Below are 22792 nucleotides of genomic sequence, written 5' to 3'. Positions count from 1 at the left end.
TCAAAAATAACCTGCAACAGGTGTATTACATCATGTATTACAAAAGGAAACACAGATGAACACTCCACATGATTCCAACCTTCAGGATTTTAACTCATTGCTTTCAAATAGAAAGATTGCTGGCCTGTGTGTTGAAAAATGCTAATCCTCTAATACTCACGGCAAAATCAAAAGCAATTATTGAAAAATGACACCCCACTTAATTATTAATCTCATTATCCTGCAAAATACTATTTTTGCTTGGAAGCTGAATGACTTGAATATTTTGTCAGCTTTTGGTTCTTCATGAAAGGAGTGTTTCACTGTCGTAATAGTGTTGGTGCAAAGCAGCTTCTCTTTATATGAATGCTTTTGTGATAATACAAATGCACAACAGATCCAGGGGAAGAAATGGACACAGCCAAATCAGACTGCACTAGTCGGACCACTGTTCCCCAGCCCGAATGGAAGTGATTGGTTAATTCCATCAACGTTCACGCATGGAGCCAACAATGCTGTCATGTCTGTGATTGATTTAATACACAATTTGTAATATGTATCCATCCACTCCTTGCTGCATTTTTCTGGAGAAACATCATTGTTATTTGGAAAACTTACTGCACTTTCGATCGTATGATTGGCTCCCTCTAGCATGTAGCGACGCTTTGCAAACACAATCTGTGGACAATTTGCTCGAGCGTGTTGTTTTCATGAACTCTGTTTGCTGAGAAAATAGACTTTTCTTCCTATAAAATAAGATTATTTGCTGGAAGACCTACGAGCACTAGCTGACTCGCTGACACGTTGGATTCCATAGTCTTCAATTCCCTGTAAGAGAAATTCTGACTCTCCTTGCTGTCAGATGCAGCTCAGACATCAGCACCCAATTTTTCATCCTGAAGACTTGTTGCTGATGCAAAGCTGAAACCCTTTCAGCAGCAACTCAATTTGTATAACATTATAAAACACTCTCAGCCACTTCACAGAGCCATTCAGATATTTTGAGGGCACAAATTAATGTCAATGCCATCGCTGAGACATTTTGCAAGAGGGGCGGGATTGGCAGCTCAATATTCCAGGATTCAGGCGAGACAGGGAAGGAGGTAAAAAGCGGAAGAGATATCGTAACTTTCATCAGGGAATCCATTCCAGCAGGACAGAGGAGTGGCATCTTAAAAGGTTCCTCCAATGAAGCCAAATGGGTAGAACTTAAAAACCAAAAAGATGCAATTACATTACTGGGAGTGTGCTGTCGATCCCCTAACAGACCCAAAGAAATAGAAGGGCAGATGTGTAGGCAAATGTTAGAGAAGTGTAAAAGTAATAGGATAGTGATAATGAAGGATTTCAATTTCTCCAACATGATCTAGGGTAGTCATAGTATGAAAGGTTTAGAGGGGGCGGAATTCTTAAACACATCCAAGAGACATTTTAAACTCTGTGTGTAGAAGCCTCTGTAAAAGAGGGGTGGTCCTGGACTTTATTTCAGATAATGAAGCTGGGGTGAGTGGTTGAAGTATCATTGGAAGTGCTTTGCAGACATAGAACATAGAACAGCACAGTGTAGGTCCTTCGGCCCTCGATGTTGTGCCGGCCTTTTATCCTACAAACATGTCTCAGTGACGGCAAACATTCCTCCACAGATTCAAGACTGGTCAGCCTGTGAAATCAAAAGTTCTCAACTTGGGGGGGAGGGGGGGGGGGGGGGGGAAGGCTGATTTTAATAAAATAAGATATGGTTTGATTGGAGTGGACTGGAAAGATACTTTAGGGTAAATCTGTCTCAGAAAAGTGGGATACGTTCAAGAAGGAAATAGGGGGTGTTTTTCAACTCTGTGCGTAGAAGACTCTATAAGAGGGCGGGTGGTCCAGGACTTTATTTTAGACATTGAAGCTGGGTGAGTGGTTGAGATGTCATTGGGAGCCTTGCAGACATAGAACAGTACAGGCTGGAAGTCTGGGTGGAGTGGATCCCACAGGGATCAGTGTTGGGACCCTTGCTGTTTGTGGTTTATGTAAACAATTTAGACTTGAATGTCGGAAGGTTGATCAGTAAGTTTGCAGACGGCACAAAATTTGACATGGTGGTAAATATTGAGCAGGGTAGCGTTAGACTGCAGGAGGATATAGGTGGGCTGATCAGTGGCAATTGGAATTTAATCCAGATAAATGTGAGGTGATGTACTTAAGCAGGTCAAACAAGGCAAGGAATACATAAAATGGGTAGGAGCCTGGGAAGCACTGAAGAGCAGTAAGACCTTAGTGTTCATGTTCAACGGTCCCTTACAGTATCAGGACAGGTGCATAAAGCAGTTAAGAAGGTGTATAGTATACTTTTCTTATTAGTTGAGACGTAGAATTTGAAAGCAGAAAGGTTACGCTGGAACTATATAAAATGTTAGTTAGGCCACAATTAGAGTATTGTGTGTAGTTCTGGAATTCTCATGATCAAAGGGATGTGATTGTACTGGACAGGATGCAGAGGAGATTTACCAGGATGTTGTCTGGCTTAGAGTGTTTTAGCTGGAGATTGGATAGACTGGGTTGTTTTGCTCACAGCAGAGGAGATTGAGAGGGGAGGTGATTCAGATGGATCAAGTTCTAACTCCAAATACTGGCCTTAAAGCCCATATCCCTTAACAGCTTTACTTAACAAAAATATATCCATCTCAGATTTAAAGTTCCAACTGATCTAGCATCAACCAAGAGATCATAACACATCTCCTGGACAATTATGGCCCTAATTTTTAGACTATGCCCCCTACTTCTAGAATCTAGAAATGTAGATAAGGATCACAGGGGCATGGACAATTCAGCTTAAGCCTATCCCATCATTCAATGAGATTATAAATAAAAGCCAAAACTAGCATCAGACAGCAAGTGACTGCCTCCTCTCACTTATGCAATAATATACAGCCATACAGGCTGTGCCATGGAATGGAGAATGTGCAGGGGGGATTTACGGCGGGATCATCAAATTAAGCTTTTCCATCAAGTGGCTAGTTCTCAACCACCCAGTGCTCCATGATTAAACAGTTGTCATTCATGCTTCAGCAGCGCAGAATGTGGATTGAAATATTATGAAGTTAAAGTCTCAAATTAAACATTTCCAATGCACATAAAACATGGGAAGGGAATACAGCAAAGTAAATACATTCCCTTACATACTCTTGGACCCCTGCACATCTTTTTTACCTGCTTTACGACTCCTTGCTATCTTAGCTATGTACATTTGTATCATATTCATCTATAAGCATGCCTGCTTCCTTTGACCTCCACCCTGGGAGAATATATTTTTGTGACAAGGGAGTACACTTCTTCACATGCTCCATGCTAAGACAGCAGATGATGAGGCTGCCTGGACAGCACAACTATTTTCACACTGTGACTCATCCAGTCACCTGAGAATGTCCTCGGTTAAGTAAAAAAACCACAAACATAGACTGAGCCAGTAAAAATACATGAATCCATTCTTTCGTGGTAATAGTATACATCTTCCAAGAATAGTTATTTCAGTTACTTTTTGGTTTACCTTGTCTGCATTTCAGAAAATTGTCTTCAGGTAAAATAAATCAACACTTTGAGTCTAATCCAGTGTTCCCATATTTTCCCTTTTTCATTCCCTGCTGCATGTGTTAAACATGCCAGCGGAGAGAGGCTTGAATAGCAAGCCAACCCATGGACTCAGGCTGCCCTGAAGTTCCACACACTCACCAGCGAGGGCAGCAATAGGTCAGCCAAGTAAACAAATGTTGCTCCAAGCGTGAAGCCCACTCCCACAGGAAGGAAGGAAAACGCTCCATAAGTCCCAGAGGACTCTGCCATCTCAATCGCTGGTGCCAGCAGAGACCAGTAAGAAGCAGCTAGCATAACCTGGAGGACAGAAACAAAATGAACAGAGGCTGTTACAACTGAACTGGACACGCAACATCAAGTAGCGCAAAGTAGCATAGAATTGAACAGTAAAAAACTGTACTGCACTTATCAATCAGAATGTGCAGCTTATTTTCTTGTTCTTTTACACTGCTTATATAGAATATTGAATCCCAACAGTGTGGAAACAAGCCCTTCGGTCCAACATGTCCACACCGACCATCCGAAGAGTAACCCCCCAGATCTATTCCCCTACCCTATATTTACCTCAGACCAATGCATCTAACCTACACATCCCTAAACACTATAGGCAATTTAGCATGGCCAATTCACCTAACCTGCACATCTTTGGAGTGTGGGACGAAACCGGAGCACCCAGAAACAACCCACACAGACACAGGGAGAACGTGCAAACTCCATCAAACCCAGGTGCTTGACACTATGAGGCAGCAGTGCTAACCACTGAGCCACTGTGCCACAAAGCTCAAATGAGGCATCTATTGTCTTACACTCTCGTCATGTGGATCCAGTTGTACTGTTATATATTTTTTATCGAGATACAGCAGGAGAAATCTTGTCCAAATAGCGAGCAGCTGAACACTCAAGGCATATCACTGATTCTACATTAAAGGGCCTCTGGACTATTTGTGTAAGTAGGATAAGCTCAGGGCTGAATATTTTATTCCAATTCATTTACTCAGTGATCATTTTCCATGGAGCACAGCAATGTGCATTAGACTAAACACAAACTGTTGAAAGTTACAAAATCCAAAGTGTAAAACTGAAATCACAAACCATTTCAGAATTCATCAATCATTTGAAACCCACACAGCTATCCTTCAAACATATGTCAGTCTGTAATATTTCACAATGTACAACTGAATTCCATTTGACCAGTTGGGTTTCCAGGCAGTGGTCAGAACAGTGACAATCATTAATATTTCACAACTATGCCAACATAGGAGTAAAAGGAGACTATTCTGCCTGTTAACCCATTCTATGATTCAACAAGATGAAGGCTGATCTATTTATGTTCTGAATTCTACATTGCCATCTCCCCAATTAACCTTTGACTCCCCTGCCTTACAACAGGTCTATCTACCTCAAAAATACTCTTAAGACCGCAAGACATAGGAGCAGAAATTAGGCCATTCGGCCCATTGAGTCTGCTCTGCCATTCAATCATGGCTGATAAGTTTTTCAACCCCATTTGCCTGTTTTCTCCCTGTAACCTTTGACACCACCTCGCAATCAAGAACTTATCTATCTCAAAGGCCACATTTCTACCAGCCCTGAAGCAGAGAGTTCCAAAGTCACAAAACCCTCAGAGAGAAGGTTTCTCCTCAGTTCTGTTATAATGAGGCCAGCCCTGATTTTAAAACAGCACCCCCGCTGGTTGTGGATGGATCCAACAAGTAGAAATATCTTTTCCACATCATCTTGTCGAGCACATTCAGAACCTTATACAATTCAATGAAGACACCCTCACTCTTCTTAACATGACTGGAAAGAAACCCAGCCTATCCAATCTTTCCTCGTAAGACAACCCATTCATTCCAGGTATCAATCTCAGAAAACTCCTCTGGAACACTTCCAATAAAGTAAATATTCTTCCTCAAATAAGGAGACCAAAACTGCAGACAGGGTTTGACAGGTAGTCTCACCGATGCCATGTATAACTCTAGCTCAACATTTTTATTTTATGGTCAAAGAGTGTCGCACTGGAAAAGCACCCGAGAAGCAGGAGAGTTGATGTTTTGAGTATAAGCACTTCATCAGGAACTTCATCTTTATTTTCAATTCCTTTCCAAATAAAGGATATAATTCCTTAGCCCTCTTCATTTCATGTCTTGTCACTCATTCACTGGAATACCTAAATCCTTCTGCATCATACAGTGGCTCAGTGGTTAGCACTGCTGCCTCACGGTCCCAGGTTCGATTCCAGCCTCGGGTGATTATCTGTGTGGAGTTTGCACATTCTCCCCGTGTCTGCGTGGGTTTCCTCCGGGTGCTCCGGTTTCCTCCCACAGTCCAAAGATGTGCAGGTCAGGTGAATTGGCCATGCTAAATTGACCATATTATAAGGTACATTAGTCAGAGGGAAATGGGTCTGGGTGGGTTACTCTTCAGAGGGTCGGTGTGGACTGGCGGACCGAAGGGCCTGTTTCCTCACCGTACGGAATCTAGTCTCAGAATTCTGCAGTCATTCCCAATTTAAATAATACTCTGCTTTTTCATTCTTCCTACCAAACTTCACATATTCCCACATTATACTCCATCTGCCAGATTTTTCCAAGCTCACTCAACCTATTGGGTAGCACGGTGGCTCAGTGGTTAAAACTGCTGCCTCACAATACCAGAGACCCAGGTTCAATTCCAGCCTTGGGTGACTGTCTGTGTGGAGTTCGCACATTCTCCTAGTGTCTGTGTGGATTTCCTCTGAGTGCTCTTTCCTCCCACAAGATGTGCAGCTGAGATGAATTGGCCATGCAAAATTGTCCATGGTGTCCAGGGAGGTGTTGATTTGGTGGATTAGCCATGGGAAATGCAGGGCTACGGGAATAGGGCAAGGGGGTGTGTCTGGGTGGGATGCTCTTCGGAGGGTTGGTGTGGACTTCCATACTGTAGGGGTTCTATGATTTTATGAAATACAAACATTAAATTAGACCAAGTTGCAGGATGGGGGGGGGCGGTTTCTGGGTCTGGGTGAATTGTTCTTCAGAGGGTCGGTGCAGACTCATAATCATAGAGTCAAACATCGGAAAACAGATCCTTCGGTCTAACCAGTCCACGATTCAATGGGCAGAATTGTCTTTTCCTGCCCTCTGCAAATTTCTTCTGTCTTCTTCACAACATACTTTCCTATCAATCTATCCATCTAAGTCATTAATGTAAATTGTAAAATGTTAAGGCTCCAGCACAGCCTGCTGTGGGTCTCCACTCTTCACCTGTTGCCATTCAGACAAACACCCTTTTATACATGTGCTTGGTTTTCTGACAGCCAGCCAATCTTCCACCCGTGCGAATACAGTGTCCCCTCCCCCATACCAGCTCCTATTCTGCACAATAGCCATTAATTTGGGACTTTATCAAATGCCATCTGGAAGTCCCAGTACAATATGCCCCCCAGCTCCTCTTAAACTACAGCATGTGACTCCTTCTAAGAGGTCTTTAAAATCGGCTAAACAAGAGCTTCCCTTTAGAAAGCCATGCGGACTCTTCCTGGTTACCTTACATTTGTCCAGGTTTGCAGCAATAGTCTCTTTAATGACCGATTCAAGTATCTTCCCTATGATAGAGGTCAAGCTAACCAGCCTACAGTTTCCTGTTTTCTATCTACCACCCTTCATGATTCAAGGGGCTAACTTTGCTACTTTTCAATCTAATGGAACCTTCCCTGAAACTAGGGAATTTTGGAAAATTCACACTCAATACACTTACTACCACATTAGCACCATCTTTTAAAACTTTAGGATGAAGTCAATCTGTCACCCGCAGCTCTGTCAGTTTGCTCAGTACCATTTTTCTCATGATTATAATTTCATAAAGTTCCCCATTCTTTTCCATCTTCTGATTTACAGCTACTACTGGAATGATTTTTGTATCCTCTGCAGTGAAGACAGAAGCATGACAATTGTTCATCTTCAATTTCCTTATTATCTACTACTACCTTCCAACTCTACTCTCTAGATGGAAAACACTCACATTACTTATGTTTTAAAAAATCCCTGCTGCAAATCTTACTACCCATTTTCACAATCTCTTACCTTAAATGACTTCCTCCTGATTAACCTTTGAGTCATTCTCTGCCTTTCTCAATATTCTGATGGAGTCATAGTGATGTACAACACGGAAACAGACCCTTCGATCCAACTTGTCCATACCGACCAGGTATCCGAACCTAATCTAGTCCCATTTGCCAGCATTTGGCCCATATCCCTCTAAACCCTTTCTATTCATATACCCATCCAGATACCTTTTAAATGCTGTCATTGTACCAGCCTCCACCAGTTCTTCTGGCAGTTTGTTCCATGCATGCACTCTCCTCGGCATGAAAAAGTTGGCCTCCCTTTTAAATTTTTCCCCTTCTCATACTCAAAGTCACAGCATGGAAACAGACCCTTCAGTCCAATTCATCCATGCCAACCTGAGATCCCAAATTAATCTAGTCCCGTTTGCCAGCATTCGGCCCATGTCTGCCGCTCATCTTTTTCCTCAGGTTTGATGCTTTCCCCAACTTCTTTAGTTAAACATAAAAGATGTGTCCTCCATTTTGAACTCTTCTCTGTGGTAACAATGTACTTATTTTGTAATATCCTCTAAAGTGATCTGAAATCAAACAAAGAGCCATTTTACTCCCTGCTGAATTGAAATGGAGCCACTATACCTGCAAAAGTATATCAAACCTTTAGAACAGTTCAGGAGTTAGCAAGTTTCTTTTAGCTAAAAAAAAAGCTCATAAGTAATTTGTGATTCAAAATGCACAGTGCAAGAACTGGACAATGTGGAAATAGAGCTACCGGAATCAGGGAGCGTGAAATGCAGGACTGAAATACTTGGAAGAAAACAATGCCTTCCTCTCATACATCAGGAAAGATTTTATATTTCTTTAACAATTAAGGTAAATTGATAGCATTTGGAATTTTGTTGCTACAGTATACTTACAGAAATCCAAACACTCAGTGCTTATTATCTGCTGACTCACAACCCTCAAACCCCCTACTCACCCAAGGGTGGTCTCAGGACCAATATTTTTTCTTTTCCCATAGACTCTTCTGTTCTGATTGGGCAATCCTTTGCAGTTCCCGGGAGGTGCACATAAAAAACACAGATTCCGAACATGTTATCCAAAGGAAGTCATGGATAACGAGGACTGGGTGTACCGCCTACTCAACCAGTGTGTCTGCTTCATGTTATATTTGATTCTTGGTGAAACCGATTATGTTTAAAAAGGAAACAACTGATTTTGAAGTTACTATTTTTTTCCATCAGTCACCTTTCTCCCCGTTCACTGAATAATGATTTTCGAGTAGAACATACTGATGATGAACACATCTCATTTCCCCGGGTTCAGAAGCTACTTGATGAGTCTGACCAATTCATTGAGTAGATTATAAATCTGATGGGAGAGTGGTTTTCTTATGGCAAGTGGCAGGGTCCTTACCTTTGAGCCAGGAGGTCTGGGTGCAATTCCCACCTACTCCAGAGGTTTGTAATAACATCACTGAACAGGGTGAATACAAAATATCTACTCATCTAATAGATCCGTGGAAGGGAGTAAATATTAACTATTTCGTGTCAGAACAGTGGATCAAATTTTACATTCCCTTGAGTGGTGTAGGTGAAATAAGAAATATGAGAAAAATATGGTGAAAAATGAAAAACAGAAACCAGAATTTGACATTGAAAAACAAATTTCTCATTTTTAAGTTTGAATGGGGAGTTTATAATCCAGCCTCTGTGTGGCAATTACTTTATTCCCATTTATGTGCATCTCATTAATAACGCATCTTGCCTCATTTCTATGCAACTTCCAAATCCCCTCACTTTTCCTGAGAAACTAGATAGTGCCAATTCCTGACGTGACCGAGAGCTGGCAGCAGCTTGCCACTCGCTTCTCTGTGCTTTCATCCAAGTACAAGTGCCACCATAACATCTCTGCACTCTCCGTGGGTGCCATGCTCGTCCACCTTTTGTTCATACAAGTCATTTTCGACAAACCACCACCTCACCTCATCATCACACCTGCTCTCAAGCCAACTCTTCACCAGCTCAACCTTCAACACTTCCCTTTGGAGCTCAGGGACATCTCTTCTTGCATGCTTCTGCCAAGCCCCTTGTTGTGCAGAGACATATTAGCATGTTATGGCTCTTGGCTTCATTTCTCCACACTCCTCACTTTGCTCGTAAATGGAGACTGCTCAATTCTGGCTTGGATTACTTTTTTAAGCCATGGGCCTTTTGTTGCTAAGTTACAGGCTATCAGCTTCTTTGGACTGCATGTTTTTAGTGCAGCTTCTACAGCTTGGAGCACTGAACAGTGCACGGAGGGTGAACATGTTGCTGTACAGCACCATGCTAACAGCAAACACACAGCATGGGGAACACCGCTAGTGATGGCACTCCAAGATGAACCTTTGCCATCAACTACTACCTTCTGTCTTCTTCCAGCCAGCCAACTCCTAATCCAAACCTCCAACTCACCCTCAATGCCATACCTCCGTATTTTTTGCAGTAGTCTACCATGGGGTACTGGGCTAATGGTGGGATACTTGGTAGTGTGGATGAGCAGAGGGATCTTGGTGTCCATGTACACAGATCTTTGAAAGTTGCCACCCAGGTAAATAGTGCGGTGAAGAAGGCATATGGCGTACTGGCTTTTATTGGTAGAGGAATTGAGTTCCGGAGTACTGAGGTCATGTTGCAGTTGTATAAGACTCTGGTGCGGCCGCATCTGGAGTATTGTGTGCAGTTTTGGTCGCCATACTATAGGAAGGATGTGGAGGCACTGGAACGGGTGCAGAGAAGGTTTACCAGGATGTTGCCTGGTATGGTAGAAAGATTGTATGAGGAAAGGCTGAGGCACTTGGGGTTGTTTTCATTGGAGAAAAGAAGGTTTAGGGGTGACTTGATTGAGGTGTACAAGATGATTAGGGGTTTAGATAGGGTCAACAGTGAGAATCTTTTTCCACATATGGAGTCAGCTATTACAAGGGGGCATAGCTTTAAATTAAGGGGGGGTAAGTATAGGACAGATGTTAGGGGTAGGTTCTTTACTCAGTGAGTCGTGAGTTCATGGAATGCCCTGCCAGTAGCAGTGGTGGACTCTCCCTCATTATGGGCATTTAAGATTACATTACAGTGTGGAAACAGGCCCTTCGGCCCAACAAGTCCACACCGACCCGCCGAAGCGCAACCCACCCATACCCCTACATTTGCCCCTTATCTAACACTACGGGCAATTTAGCAAGGCCAATTCACCTGACCTGCACATCTTTGGATTGTGGGAGGAAACTGGAGCACCCGGAGGAAACCCACGCAGACACGGGGAGAACGTGCAAACTCCACACAGTCAGTCGCCTGAGACGGGAATTGAACCCGGGTCTCTGGCGCTGCGAGGCAGCAGTGCTAACCACTGTGCCACCGTGCATTGGATAGGCATATGGAGGATAGTGGGCTAGTGTAGGTTAGGTGGGCTTGGATCGGCGCAACATCGAGGGCCGAAGGGCCTGTTCTGCGCTGTATTCTTCTATGTTCTATGTTCTATGTGCTTCAATCAAATGACTATATCTGAGAGTCAAAGAGGACGAGTCCTGGATGGGCTCAGTATACATACCTGATGTGAACACTGCTGTGGCCTTGGTACTAATGTGAAGACTGCATTGAAGGAGACAGCAATCATAACATAAACCAGCAAGACCAGCAACCACCTGTGGTTGCCACCTAACCTCCAGAAGAAGAAGTATAGAAGGTGAAGATCCAGCTAGAAGGTGGAGGGGAATGATCAAACATTGGAGCCATGGCATTGCTGTACTTTCTACAGCTCTCACAAACAAACACAGTGCAGGCACAAATTAAGGATGACCCAGGCCACTATCAGTGAATCATGTCATGTGCTGGAGCAGAACTGGACAAAGGCAGGTTAGCCACTAGATTTACAGCTGCCCTAAATGTTTATACCAGTGGCTCATTTAAAGGTGAGAAAGGGACTGAAGTGGCAACTCCCAATCCTCAACCTACAAGTGCACCGGGGGAGTGTCAAAGATACAATTTGCTCCAGATCACATGCGTTTAAACCCCTCCCTCATTGACAATGAGAGTCAAGCAGCTCTGATAGTGGGATTCTCCACCATCGCTGGGTTTCCCCAGGTCCGTGGCGTTATTGATGTGTACCCACATTGCTTTGAGAGGGACCCTATCACTAACTGCAAACAGGAAAGACTCCCATTCCATCAATGTTCAGCTTATCTGTGCCCATCAACACCCCGAGTCTGTGCTAGATGTCCTGGGAGATGCAAACTGGCAAACCCACAGGTTCCTGCTTCCACCCAAGGTCCACAAGCCAAACAAGGATAGCTGCTGCAGGGCAATAGTCATACGGACATAGTCAGGGGATCAGACAGGGCTTCTGCAGCGATGCGATTCCAGGATGGAATGTTGTCACCTTGGTGCAGGGGTCAATGTCATCATGGAGCTGCGCAGGAGGGGGATCAGCCAGAAGTCCTGCTTCACACTGCAACCAACAACATAAGCAGGAGAAGGGATGAGATCCTGAAGGCAGAATTTAAGGCATTAGAAAGGAAATTACAAAGCAGGACCTCAACAGCAGCAATTCAGGATTGCTCTCCATGCCACGTGCATTAGAACAGGAGGATCCATTGATTGAATACTTGGCTGGAGGACTGGGGTAGGAGGGAGGGAATCAGATTTCTGATGCTTTATGGCCAGTTCTGAGACAGGTGGGTCCTGCACAAATTGAATGGGTTACATTTTAAGAGGACTGGGCTGATACCTTCGTAGGGAGACTTGACAATAATGTTGGGACTGGTTTAAACTAGCTTGACAAACAAATGGAAACCTAACAGGTAACCCAAGTTGGCAGGAGGTTAAGGTGGTAACTGGAATTGGAAAAGCTGTGTGGGACACTAGGAGACATGAGAAACAAAGCATGTTAGGGATGTTTCTTTAGAGCAGTATGTTGAGGAGCCAGAAGACAGACTATTGTAGATCTGGTATTATGTATTGAAAGAGGCTTATTGATAATCTTGTTGTAAAAGATCCTTTTGGAAAGAGTGACCATAACATCACAGAATTTTAAATTATGTCTAAAGACGGGGTAGTTCATCCTGAAACATGGATGTTAAATTTGAGTAAATTGAATTTTGAAATGATGAGGCACATGTTGGCTGAGCTAGATTGGGAAAATTCAGAAAAGACATGACATAAGCAATGGATAGTGCTTTCTCCAAGTCTCCCACAAAGGTTTTTCAATTCCAGTTACCACCTTATCTTCCTGCCAACTTAGGTTACCCGTTTGGTCTAAACTAGCTTGACAAAAAGATGGAAACCTAAGTCGAAAAGTGTGGCCCTGGAAAAGCAGGTCAGGCAGCATCCGAGGAGCAGGAGAGTCATCTTTTCGGGCATAAGCCCTTCATCAGGACCAATACCAACAGCATTAGCAAGTCTCCGTATGAGGATTATCAGTCCCAGTCCTGTTAAGATGTAACCTGTTCAGTATGTACAGGACCCATTATATGGCTTGCAGCAAATACGCATTCCTTCAATGCACAAAAACTCAAAATCCTGGCTGAAAAAGTGGCCAGAGATAATGATAATTAATCTGAGGATTGGGAATCTTTTTAGAATGCAACAAAGAATTATGAAAAAATACTGATAAGGAAGGAAGGAAGAATATTTTTGTATTGTTGCAAAAACAAAGATGAACCATAAAGGCATCTACAGATATGTAAAATGTTTGGCTAAATAAATGTGAGTCAATTAAAAGCAAAACCAGGGAATCTATAATTGACAAAAGAGAAATGACAGAGCTGCTAAACTATTACTCTGTCTCTGTTTTCACTGAAAAAGATATAAGAAATCTCTCAGATCCAAGTGAATTGAAAGAATGAGGAATTGAACGAAATTAGTATTACTAAAAGAAATTATGATACTGGAGAAATTAATGAGAAAATTCAGCCCACTATTGCACACAGCATACAAACATTCAAAAGAATCAAGTGGCAAATCATTCAAATAGGGAAATGCGTAGCTAAAAGGTCAACGATGATGATACAAAAGAAATTGTCAGAGTGGGAACTGTTTGCCAATTGAGTTCTACAGGGATTTGCATGGGGTCAGTTTTATAAATGGCTCAAGGGGATAAAGCATTGTACTGAAGTTTCCAAGTTTACAAGCATTGTTTCCTAGTAAAGCTAGAGTGCGAGGCAAAGATTTCTGGAACAAAATCGGGCTGCTTTTAAAAAATGAATGGAGAGTAAAGCTTTATGGAACAGTGCCTCAAACAGATCTAGGCATTATTTTTTCATGCAATTACAATCCCAAGAAGAAAGAATGGCAATGATATGTTACAGTAATTAACATTTAAGTTTAGACATTGATTCCAAGTAGCAAATAGTCACAATAGTGTCTGATTCAGGGGATCATGGTGTTCCAAACGATGCCTATTGGTAACTGTTGTTAATGTTGACACACAGTTCAGCTCATCTGGCCCATTTTAAGCTTATTTATGCCAGAACATGCAACACAGCTCAAACTGTAAATACAGCACAAAAACACCATCCACTGCAGCCAATACATTTCCAAATGCAAAATAGATTTTAAACCCTAAAGTAAATTCAACAATAAACTCAGGCTTCTCTGTGACATAAAATAAACCAAAGTATAACGTATTAAACTACATTTGCATCTATCAATATAATGTCATTTTGAAAGGCATGAACAGCCAAACAGTAACAAAAAGCAACCAGATACATTCCATCTCTTCTGCTCAAGATCCATTCACAGCATAAAGGAGCCAAATAAATCCCAGGGAAAACAAGTGGAGGTGTCTCCATTATCAGGCAATCTCAATGGACCAAAGGATCTGTTTCCATGCTGTGTGAATCCAAAAGCTTCACCACCTCCCTATTTCTCCGACAACACTCCTCAACATCGCGAATCACCGGTCCCAAGGTGGTGTGACAATGCTTCAGGAGCTTGTATTGTACTCATTATACAAGATGTCTTATTTAGAGTTATCTGCTCATGCTCAAAGTTCATGTCTTGAGATCTCAATGACTTGGCAATCGACCTCAATCAAACCATTTCCAACACAATTTTATTTCTCAAATTAGACTGTATTTTACTCAAGGATATGACCTACAATGCACTACGGTTACAGAGAGCATTGAAGATTTGATTATTTTACTACAGTCAGCCCTCATTCCTCTCCACGGCTCCAAAAATGATGCCCTCCAATCTATTAGAATATAATACCCTCACATGTGTGCAATGAAATTTGCAATCGATTTGTCCTCCCCCACAGAGATAACTGCCCACAGACTAAAGCTCTGGATGGCAAGAAGTGTCAACACAATCTGAAAGTTGATCCATTAACTAGGCATCCAGCCTGGACAGCTTGCATTAAAATTGTAAAAATCAGGCATGCTAATCAATTTTATGTTTAATTCAATGTATCAAAAGTTGCAGTCAATTAATGCACAAAAGTTTTTAGCTTTCTAATATTATTAAATTTCAGCATTAAAGCAATGGAATTAATTAAGTGTGATTTATTATCCTGTAAAGAGGCACTGCATAATGTACCTGAGAGAAGAAAGAGAGAGAAAACATGCTGATGAGTCATTCTTTATGCTTCACATCTTAATATTGGAACAGTTTAATGCTACTATCAAATATATCATGCCCTTTGTGACAGTTTAGATGACAGACGCTCCCATCCATAGCCATCCAGTTTGAATCCCAAAGGTATTTTAACCGACAATGTTAGTCTTTCCAAGCAGCTCCAATAATGTTACACACACCAATGCAAACTGCAGCTAGCTTCTGCTGAGGACAGCCTTTGTGCCTGCCTTCCCACAACATGGGTCTTCAAGTAATCAGAAGCATGAATCATAGTGCAATCGCACTAGCATGGTCAGCACAGGTATCCCCAGCTCATACCAGACATCCAAAAGAGAAACAACATCACACAAAATCAAAAGGTCTTCATTGTGCTCAAGCAATCTAATGTAAAGCCACAGGTACATATTCCTATTCCAAACAAAACAGTAATTATTATGTTAATTTATTCATTTGTGCTTATCTTTTGGCAGAAATCATATAGAGCTTCTAAATGGCTAACACCAATCGAAGTTACACCACAAATCATCTCTTTGTTTAAAAATTCTCAAAGTGAAATACTCCATGTGCTGAATCCTAGTTCAGAATTTGACATCATGCACTTTTAAAGATAGCTCAGTCGTTGCCAAGTAAGAAGTTAAATGACATTAGAACAGGATGTTCCACAAACTCATGCTGAAATATCCAGTCTTTTTCCACTGAAACCCCATGAGGCATCAGGCCTAAAAAACCACAAAGACTACTCTCAGCTAATAAAATTAAGATCTCTATCACTGGTTCCACTTATCTCTCTCTTAAATTTTCAGTTATTAAAAGTAATGGCCATGCACACTTAAATATAACCTTCCTATTATCCTCACAAGAATGTCACTACCAGATCAACTCAGAGTCATACAGTCATTGAGATATACAGCACGGAAACAGATCCTTTGGTACAACTCATCCATGCCGACCAGATACCCAACCCGATCTAGTCCCACCGGACAGCACCCAGCCCATATCCCTCCAAACCCTTCCTATTCATATACCCATCCAAATGCCTCTTAAATGTTGCAATTGTACCAGCCTCCACCACTTCCTCTGGCAACTCATTCCATACACGTACCACCCTCTGTGTGAAAAAGTTGCTCCTTAGGTCTCTTTGAAATCTTTCCCATCTCACCCTCAACCTATGCCCTCTAGTTCTGGACTTCCCGACCCAGGGAAGAGGCTTTGTCTATTTATCCTATCCATGCCCCTCATGATTTTATAAATCTCTATAAGGTCACCCATCAGCCGCCGACGCTCCAGGGAAAACTGCCCTGGCCTGTTCAGCCTCTCCCTGTAGCTCAAATCCTCCAACCCTGGCAACATCATTGTAAATCTTTTCTGAACCCTTTCAAGTTTCATAACATCATTCCGACAGGAAGGAGACCAGAATTGCATGCAATATTCCAGCAGTGGCCTAACCAATGTCCTGTACAGCCACAACATGACCTCCCAACTCCTGTACTCAATACTCTGACCAATAAAGGAAAGCATAACAAACGCCTTCTTCACTATCCTATCTACCTGCAACTCCACTTTCAAGGAGCTATGAACTTGCACTCCAAGGTCTCTTTGTTCAGCAACACTCCCTAAGACCTTACCATTAAGTGTATAAGTCCTGCTAAGATTTGCTCTCCCAAAATGCAGCACCTCACAGTTATCTGAATTAAACTCCATCTGCCACTTCTCAGCCCATTGACCAGAAAATAGATAAATGAGAGTGGGAAGAGATTTGTGTGTAGTATGAATATTTCTGTGAGTCATTGGACCTAACAACCTTTTCCTCTGTTGATCATTCTATGTGATTCGATCAATTACTCAACAGGCTCGATACAAAGAATGAGAGGCAGGATCTTAATTTGGAGCTTGGCCATTTAGAAGTGAAACGTGGAAACCCATTTTTCACATAGAAGTTAATAGAAACTTGGTAATTGTTTCTCCAAATGGCCCATTGCTACGTCAATTGAGATTTTCAAGAGATCTGGTCACGATCACGTTGCAATCAGAGGTAACCCTCTTCGCTGTCCACTACACCTCCAATTTTGGTGTCTTCTGCAAACTTACTAACTGTACCTCTTATGCTCGCATCCAAATCATTTATATAAATGACAAAAAGTAGAGGGCCCAGCACCGATCCTTGTGGCACTCCACTGGCCACAGTCTGAAAAACAACCCTCCACCACCACCCTCTGTCTTCTACTTTTGAGCCAGTTCTGTATCCAAATGGCTAGTTCTCCCTGTATTCCGTGAGATCGAGCCTTGATAACCAGTCTGCGATGGGGAACCTTGTTGAACATCTTACTGAAGTCCAGATAGATCACGTCTACTGCTCTGCCCTCATCAATCCTCTTTGTTACTTCTTCAAAAAACTCAAATCATGTTTGTGAGACATGAGGCACAAAGCCATGTTGACTATCCCTAATCAGTCCTTGCCTTTCCAAATACATGTACATCCTTCCCTCAGGAGTCCCTCCAACAACTTGCCCACCACTGAGGTCAGGCTCACCGGTCTATAGTTCCCTGGCTTGTCCTTACCGTCTTTCTTAAACAGTGGCAACATGTTGGCCAACCTCCAGTCTTCTGGCACCTCACCTGTGACTATCGATGATACCCCTAATGGATCTCATTTTTTTTCCAAAGCATATGATTAACAGGCATCCATTATTTGAACAAATATGCAGGGTGACACTTACACATCCCTGTGGCTGCTACAATTGCAGTTGTCTAAGACAAAAACATGAGTGCTTGTGCATAGAACCTGCAATGCAATTCAATTGTCTGCCTCAAATTTTTAAAAAGCCCAGAGTAATGTGTTATAAAGGGGGTTGTCAGTATAGCAAGATCACTCAACTGTAACCCCTCAGAGATGATCATTGCCTTTCTTACTCTGTAGCTCACTAAGTATTACTTAAAAATCTAAGTTAGAAGCTGGATACATTTTTTCAAGGCAAAAAAAAATTACGAAAGAAATACAGATATTGAAAAAGTTACAACTGCAACCTCTTCCTCGGTAATCAGGCAAGCAAGTTTGCACACAGCAAATCCACAAGTCATCCCTTTCAGTCGGAGCAATGTATGGGAGACGGCCACTTTGTTCCCTCAAGCATGTCTTCCAGTTAATTACATCGTGGCTGATTTGCATCTAAACTCCATTTACCTGCCTTTGTTCCATACCCAAACACAAAGTATTAAACTCACTCTTGAAAATTTCAATTGACGTAGCAATTGGCCATTTGGAGAAACAATTACCAAGTTTCTATTAACTTCTGTGTGAAAAATGGGTTTCCACATTTCACTTCTAAATGGCCAAGCTCCAAATTAAGATCCTGCCTCTCATTCTGAATTACTCAACTAGAAAAAATAATTTCTTTGTATCAAGCCTGTTGAGTAATTGATCGAATCACACAGAATGATCAACAGAGAAAAAGGTTGTTAGGTCCAATGGCTCACAGAAATATTCGTACTACACACAAATCTCTTCCCACTCTCATTTATCTATTTTCATCACTACTTATTAAATTGGTTCCACATTCCATTCATTCACTTGGTAAACTAGTTGTTTCAGAATTCACAATTTGATTTACTAGATTGATTCCGGTGTTTTGGGGGGGGGGGGTTGCCTTATGTGGAGAATTCAGAAGAATGAGGAGAGATCTTATAGAAACATAGAAAATTATGAATGGAAGGGATAAAATAGAAGTAGGGAGGATGCCTCCATTGGTAGGTGAAACTAGGACAAGAGGGCATTGCCCCAAGATTAGAGAGAGCAAGTTTAGGACTGAATTGAGAAGAAACTCCTTCACCCAGAGGTATGTGAATCTATGGAATTCCTTGCCCAGGGAAGTAGTTATGCTACTGCAGTAAATGCTTTTAAAGCTAAGGTAGATATTTTCTTTTAAAAATAAAGGAATTAAGGGATACAGTGAGAGGGCAGGTAAATGGAGCTGAGTCCACAAAAAGATCGACCATGATCTGAGGGAATGGCGGAGCAGGCTCGAAGGGCCGGATGGCCTACACCTAGTTCTTCTGTTATAATGACAATTTAAAATTTAGGACTCTTAGCTCTAAACTCGCCACAAAAACATTGCTAAGTCAACCCAGCTGAACCCTTTCTTTATATGAAAAGCATGGATCCTATTACCTCTCAGTCTTGTCTTTGTGAGACAAAAGAGACTTATCCTGCTCAATCTTCCCTACCGTTTTTACCTCATTGATACCATCCTTTTAAGTAATCTTTTGAACCCTCTTCAGTGAGCCTATGTCCTTTTTGTCTCTGTAAGGCAGAACAATGTGAGGAAACCAGTATCCCCAAGTGTGGATGATTAAGTTATGCTGAATCTAACTTCATCATGTCTTATCTGTCTCAAAAAAGGAATCCCAATTGGTACACATAGATCAGCTTTCAGGTAGAAAATCATCCCAAAATGCTTCACAGGAGAAACCGAACAAACTTTCATATTCAGTCATTTTAAAAGATATTTGATCAGATGACCAAACATTTGGTCAAAGAGATAAGTTTTCAAGAGCACCTTAAAAGGAAGAAAGAGAGGCAAAGAGGTTCAGGCAGAGAATTCTAGAATGTAGAGCCTCAGTAGCTAGAAGTAGGGCAGCCAACAGGAGAGTGATTAATATCTAGGGTGCTTATTGGTCAGAACTGGAGGGAGTGCAGATACTTCTGAGATGGAGGGTTAGAGATCATTCCAGAGCTAAGGGGGTTCTAGAAGGATTCGAGAACATGGATATGATTTTTTTTCATCAACAAGTGTCTTACCTGGGAGCCAATGTAGGCAGTCAGCACAGCGGTCAATGGGACTTCATGGAAGTTTGGACGCAGGTACGGACACTCAACAATCATGGGCTTACAGAAAGTGGAATGGCAGCCGAAAGTTTGTTGCTGTACTCCAATTTGAGCAATGATCTGATTGCTTTGTTTCAAATTACCTGATTAATCGTGATTTGTGTATGTGTCTCTTCTTACCTTTACCCATTCAGACTCCTACTTTCCAAGTTGGTGGTTCCTTTTGTAAAAATGCTTTATATTTAATATTGCTTGGAGGACTTCAATTTCAAAGGAAAATGGATTCACGTCAAGTTCTGTGTACCTATCTCGAGTGGTTTCTTTTAAGGAGGTCACTGAAAGTTCACTGTACACTGGCGATTATTTTTAATAAAGCTTTCTAAAAATCATATGACTTCTTGCTTGGCTGGGGAATGTTCTTATACGATTGGCTTCGAAAGGTGTGTGTTTTATTTGGTCCAATTGGAAAGAAGTCTGTTAAGAATAAGTTGAGTTGGAGGAAAGCTTTTTATGAACAAGCTGCCCAGCTGATCCCTCCCATTTCTGAAAAGAAAACACTCTACATCAGTTCAGTGTGAAAGCAATTAGTTCTTTTGAAAAAGTAACTGAAAGAACACCTAGAATTGTAATTTCTGAGCAAGCTTTGTCTGTAAGATTTCAGAAATGACAATGTATGATTAGTGATGTGACCACATTAGTCAGAACATCAAAACAAAAGACTCCAAAACATCCTATACTTTATCTCCTTCCCTTTGAGAATAATCCCTTGGCCAAAGTGCTTTTATTTTCAGAAAGTCAATCTTGGCAAATGAAAAACAAAAAAAAAGTTGCTGAAAAAGCTCAGCAGGTCTGGCAACATCTCTGAAGAGAAATCAGAGTTAACTTTTTGGATCCTGCGACCTTTCCTTTGAAGACAAATAAAGCTTATTTTGTTTTCTTTTTCTGAAAAAAAATAGAATGGTATGTTTTACCTGCGTATTATACTTCTATATTATTGACCGGGCACAATAACCAATATTTACATGAATAACAAGTTTAATTTTGATGATAAATTTATTAAGGAGCCACTGGAAGTGTGAGACGCGAGCAACAGTTCACTCATTTCCTAACATTACCAAAGTGTTCCATCACATATATGTGTTTCATCTGTCTCGCATATAATATGCGAAGTACCCACCCATTCTGTAAGTATATTAATATTGACTTGCACCTTAAACAAACCTTGATGTGATTATCCATCAACCAGCTAAGCTCAAGGGAACAGACATCTTTCCCAGGAGGACAGGAATCAGAACAGTATATGCCTCTGTAACTACATGTATCTAAATATAGCCTTGTACAGAGGGGAAGAAATTTAAGAGAGACCTAAGGGATGACTTTTTCACACAGAGGGTGCTGCGTGTGTGGAATGAGCGGCCAGAGGAAGTGGTGGAGGCTGGTACAATTACAACATTTAAAAGGCATCTGGATGAGTATATAAATAGGAAGGGTTTAGAGGTATATAGGCCTAGTGCTGGCAAATGGGACTGGATTAGTATGGATTTTTGGTCGGCATGGACGGGTTGAACCGAAGGATCTGTTTCCGTGCTGTACATCTCTATGACTCTATGACAACTAAGAAATGCATTGGGTTTGTTTGCTGGTAGAGTCAAAATCCAATTCAAGCTGTAAGTTTGTTCCTGAGCTGAAAGGTTTGTTTTCAGATGTTTCGTCACCATGCTAGGTAACATCATCAGTAAGCCCCCGGTGAAGCACTGGTTTTTGTCCCACTTTCTATTTGTGTATCTTGGTCTCTTAAGGTGGGTGATTTCATTTTTGGTTCTTTTTCTCAGAGGTTGGTAAATGGGGTCCACATCAATGTGTTTATTGATGGAGTTCCAGTTTTGAATGCCAGGCCTCTAGGAATTCCCGTCTGTGTCTCTGTTTAGCCTGTCCTAGCTGGGATGTCTTGTCCCAGTCAAAGTGGTGTCCTTCTTCGTCTACATGTAAGAATACCAGTGACTATGGGTCATGTCTTTTGGTGGCTAGTTGGTGTTCTTGCGTCCTGGTGGCTAGTTTTCTGCCTGTCTACACACTTATACAGCATATTCAAGAACAACAGATACCTTATTAACACAGTCCGCCGATTCTTAAACAACAAACCCAAACAAGAAAACACAACACACCCAGAAACTCTACCCACCCTACCATACATCAAAGGCATCTTGGAGATGACCATCAGACGACTCTGACCTCTTGGCATTATGGTGGCCCACAACCCTATCAACACAGTGAAACAGCTACTTATGAATATAAAAAGGACCCTGTACCAACAACCAGCAAAACAAATATCACATACAAAATACCCTGCAAGGACTGCAACAAACACTACATCAGACAGACAGGCAAGAAACTAGCCACCAGGATACACAAACACCAACTAGCCACCAAAAGACATGACCGACTAACACCTTGGGTGGGTGGGGAGGGAAATATATCCCTGGTGGTGGGGTCTTTTTGGAGGTGGCGGAAATGTCGGCGGATGATTTGGTTTATGCGAAGGTTGGTAGGGTGGAAGGTGAGCACCGGGGCGTTCTGTCCTTGTTACGGTTGGAGGGGTGGGGTCTGAGGGCAGAGGTGCGGGATGTGGACGAGATGCGTTGGAGGGCATCTTTAACCACGTGAGAAGGGAAATTGCGGTCTCTAAAGAAGGAGACCATCTGGTGTGGTCTACCAGGGATATATTTCCCTCCCCACCCCTTTCCGCTTTCCGCAAAG

At 42.0% G+C, this 22792-nt stretch overlaps 1 protein-coding gene across 4 annotated transcripts in view; it reads right to left on the bottom strand.

Moving 5' to 3' along the window:
• Nucleotides 1-22792, bottom strand: part of slc39a11 (solute carrier family 39, member 11) — a 728791-nt gene that overhangs the window by 680724 nt on the left and 25275 nt on the right. For all 4 annotated transcript variants that reach the window (XM_088000669.1, XM_043714886.2, XM_043714887.2 and 1 more), the window contains one exon: nt 3694-3852. In XM_088000669.1, coding sequence (XP_087856795.1) covers nt 3694-3852 — 159 coding nt within the window. The remainder of the gene's footprint in view (nt 1-3693; nt 3853-22792) is intronic.

Source organism: Chiloscyllium plagiosum, unplaced genomic scaffold, assembly GCF_037043375.1.
Source record: "Chiloscyllium plagiosum isolate Xiang-an unplaced genomic scaffold, Cpla_swu_hap1 HiC_scaffold_25, whole genome shotgun sequence".
Classification (NCBI taxonomy): Eukaryota; Metazoa; Chordata; class Chondrichthyes; order Orectolobiformes; family Hemiscylliidae; genus Chiloscyllium; species Chiloscyllium plagiosum.
This window is presented reverse-complemented; position numbering and strand designations above follow the sequence as displayed.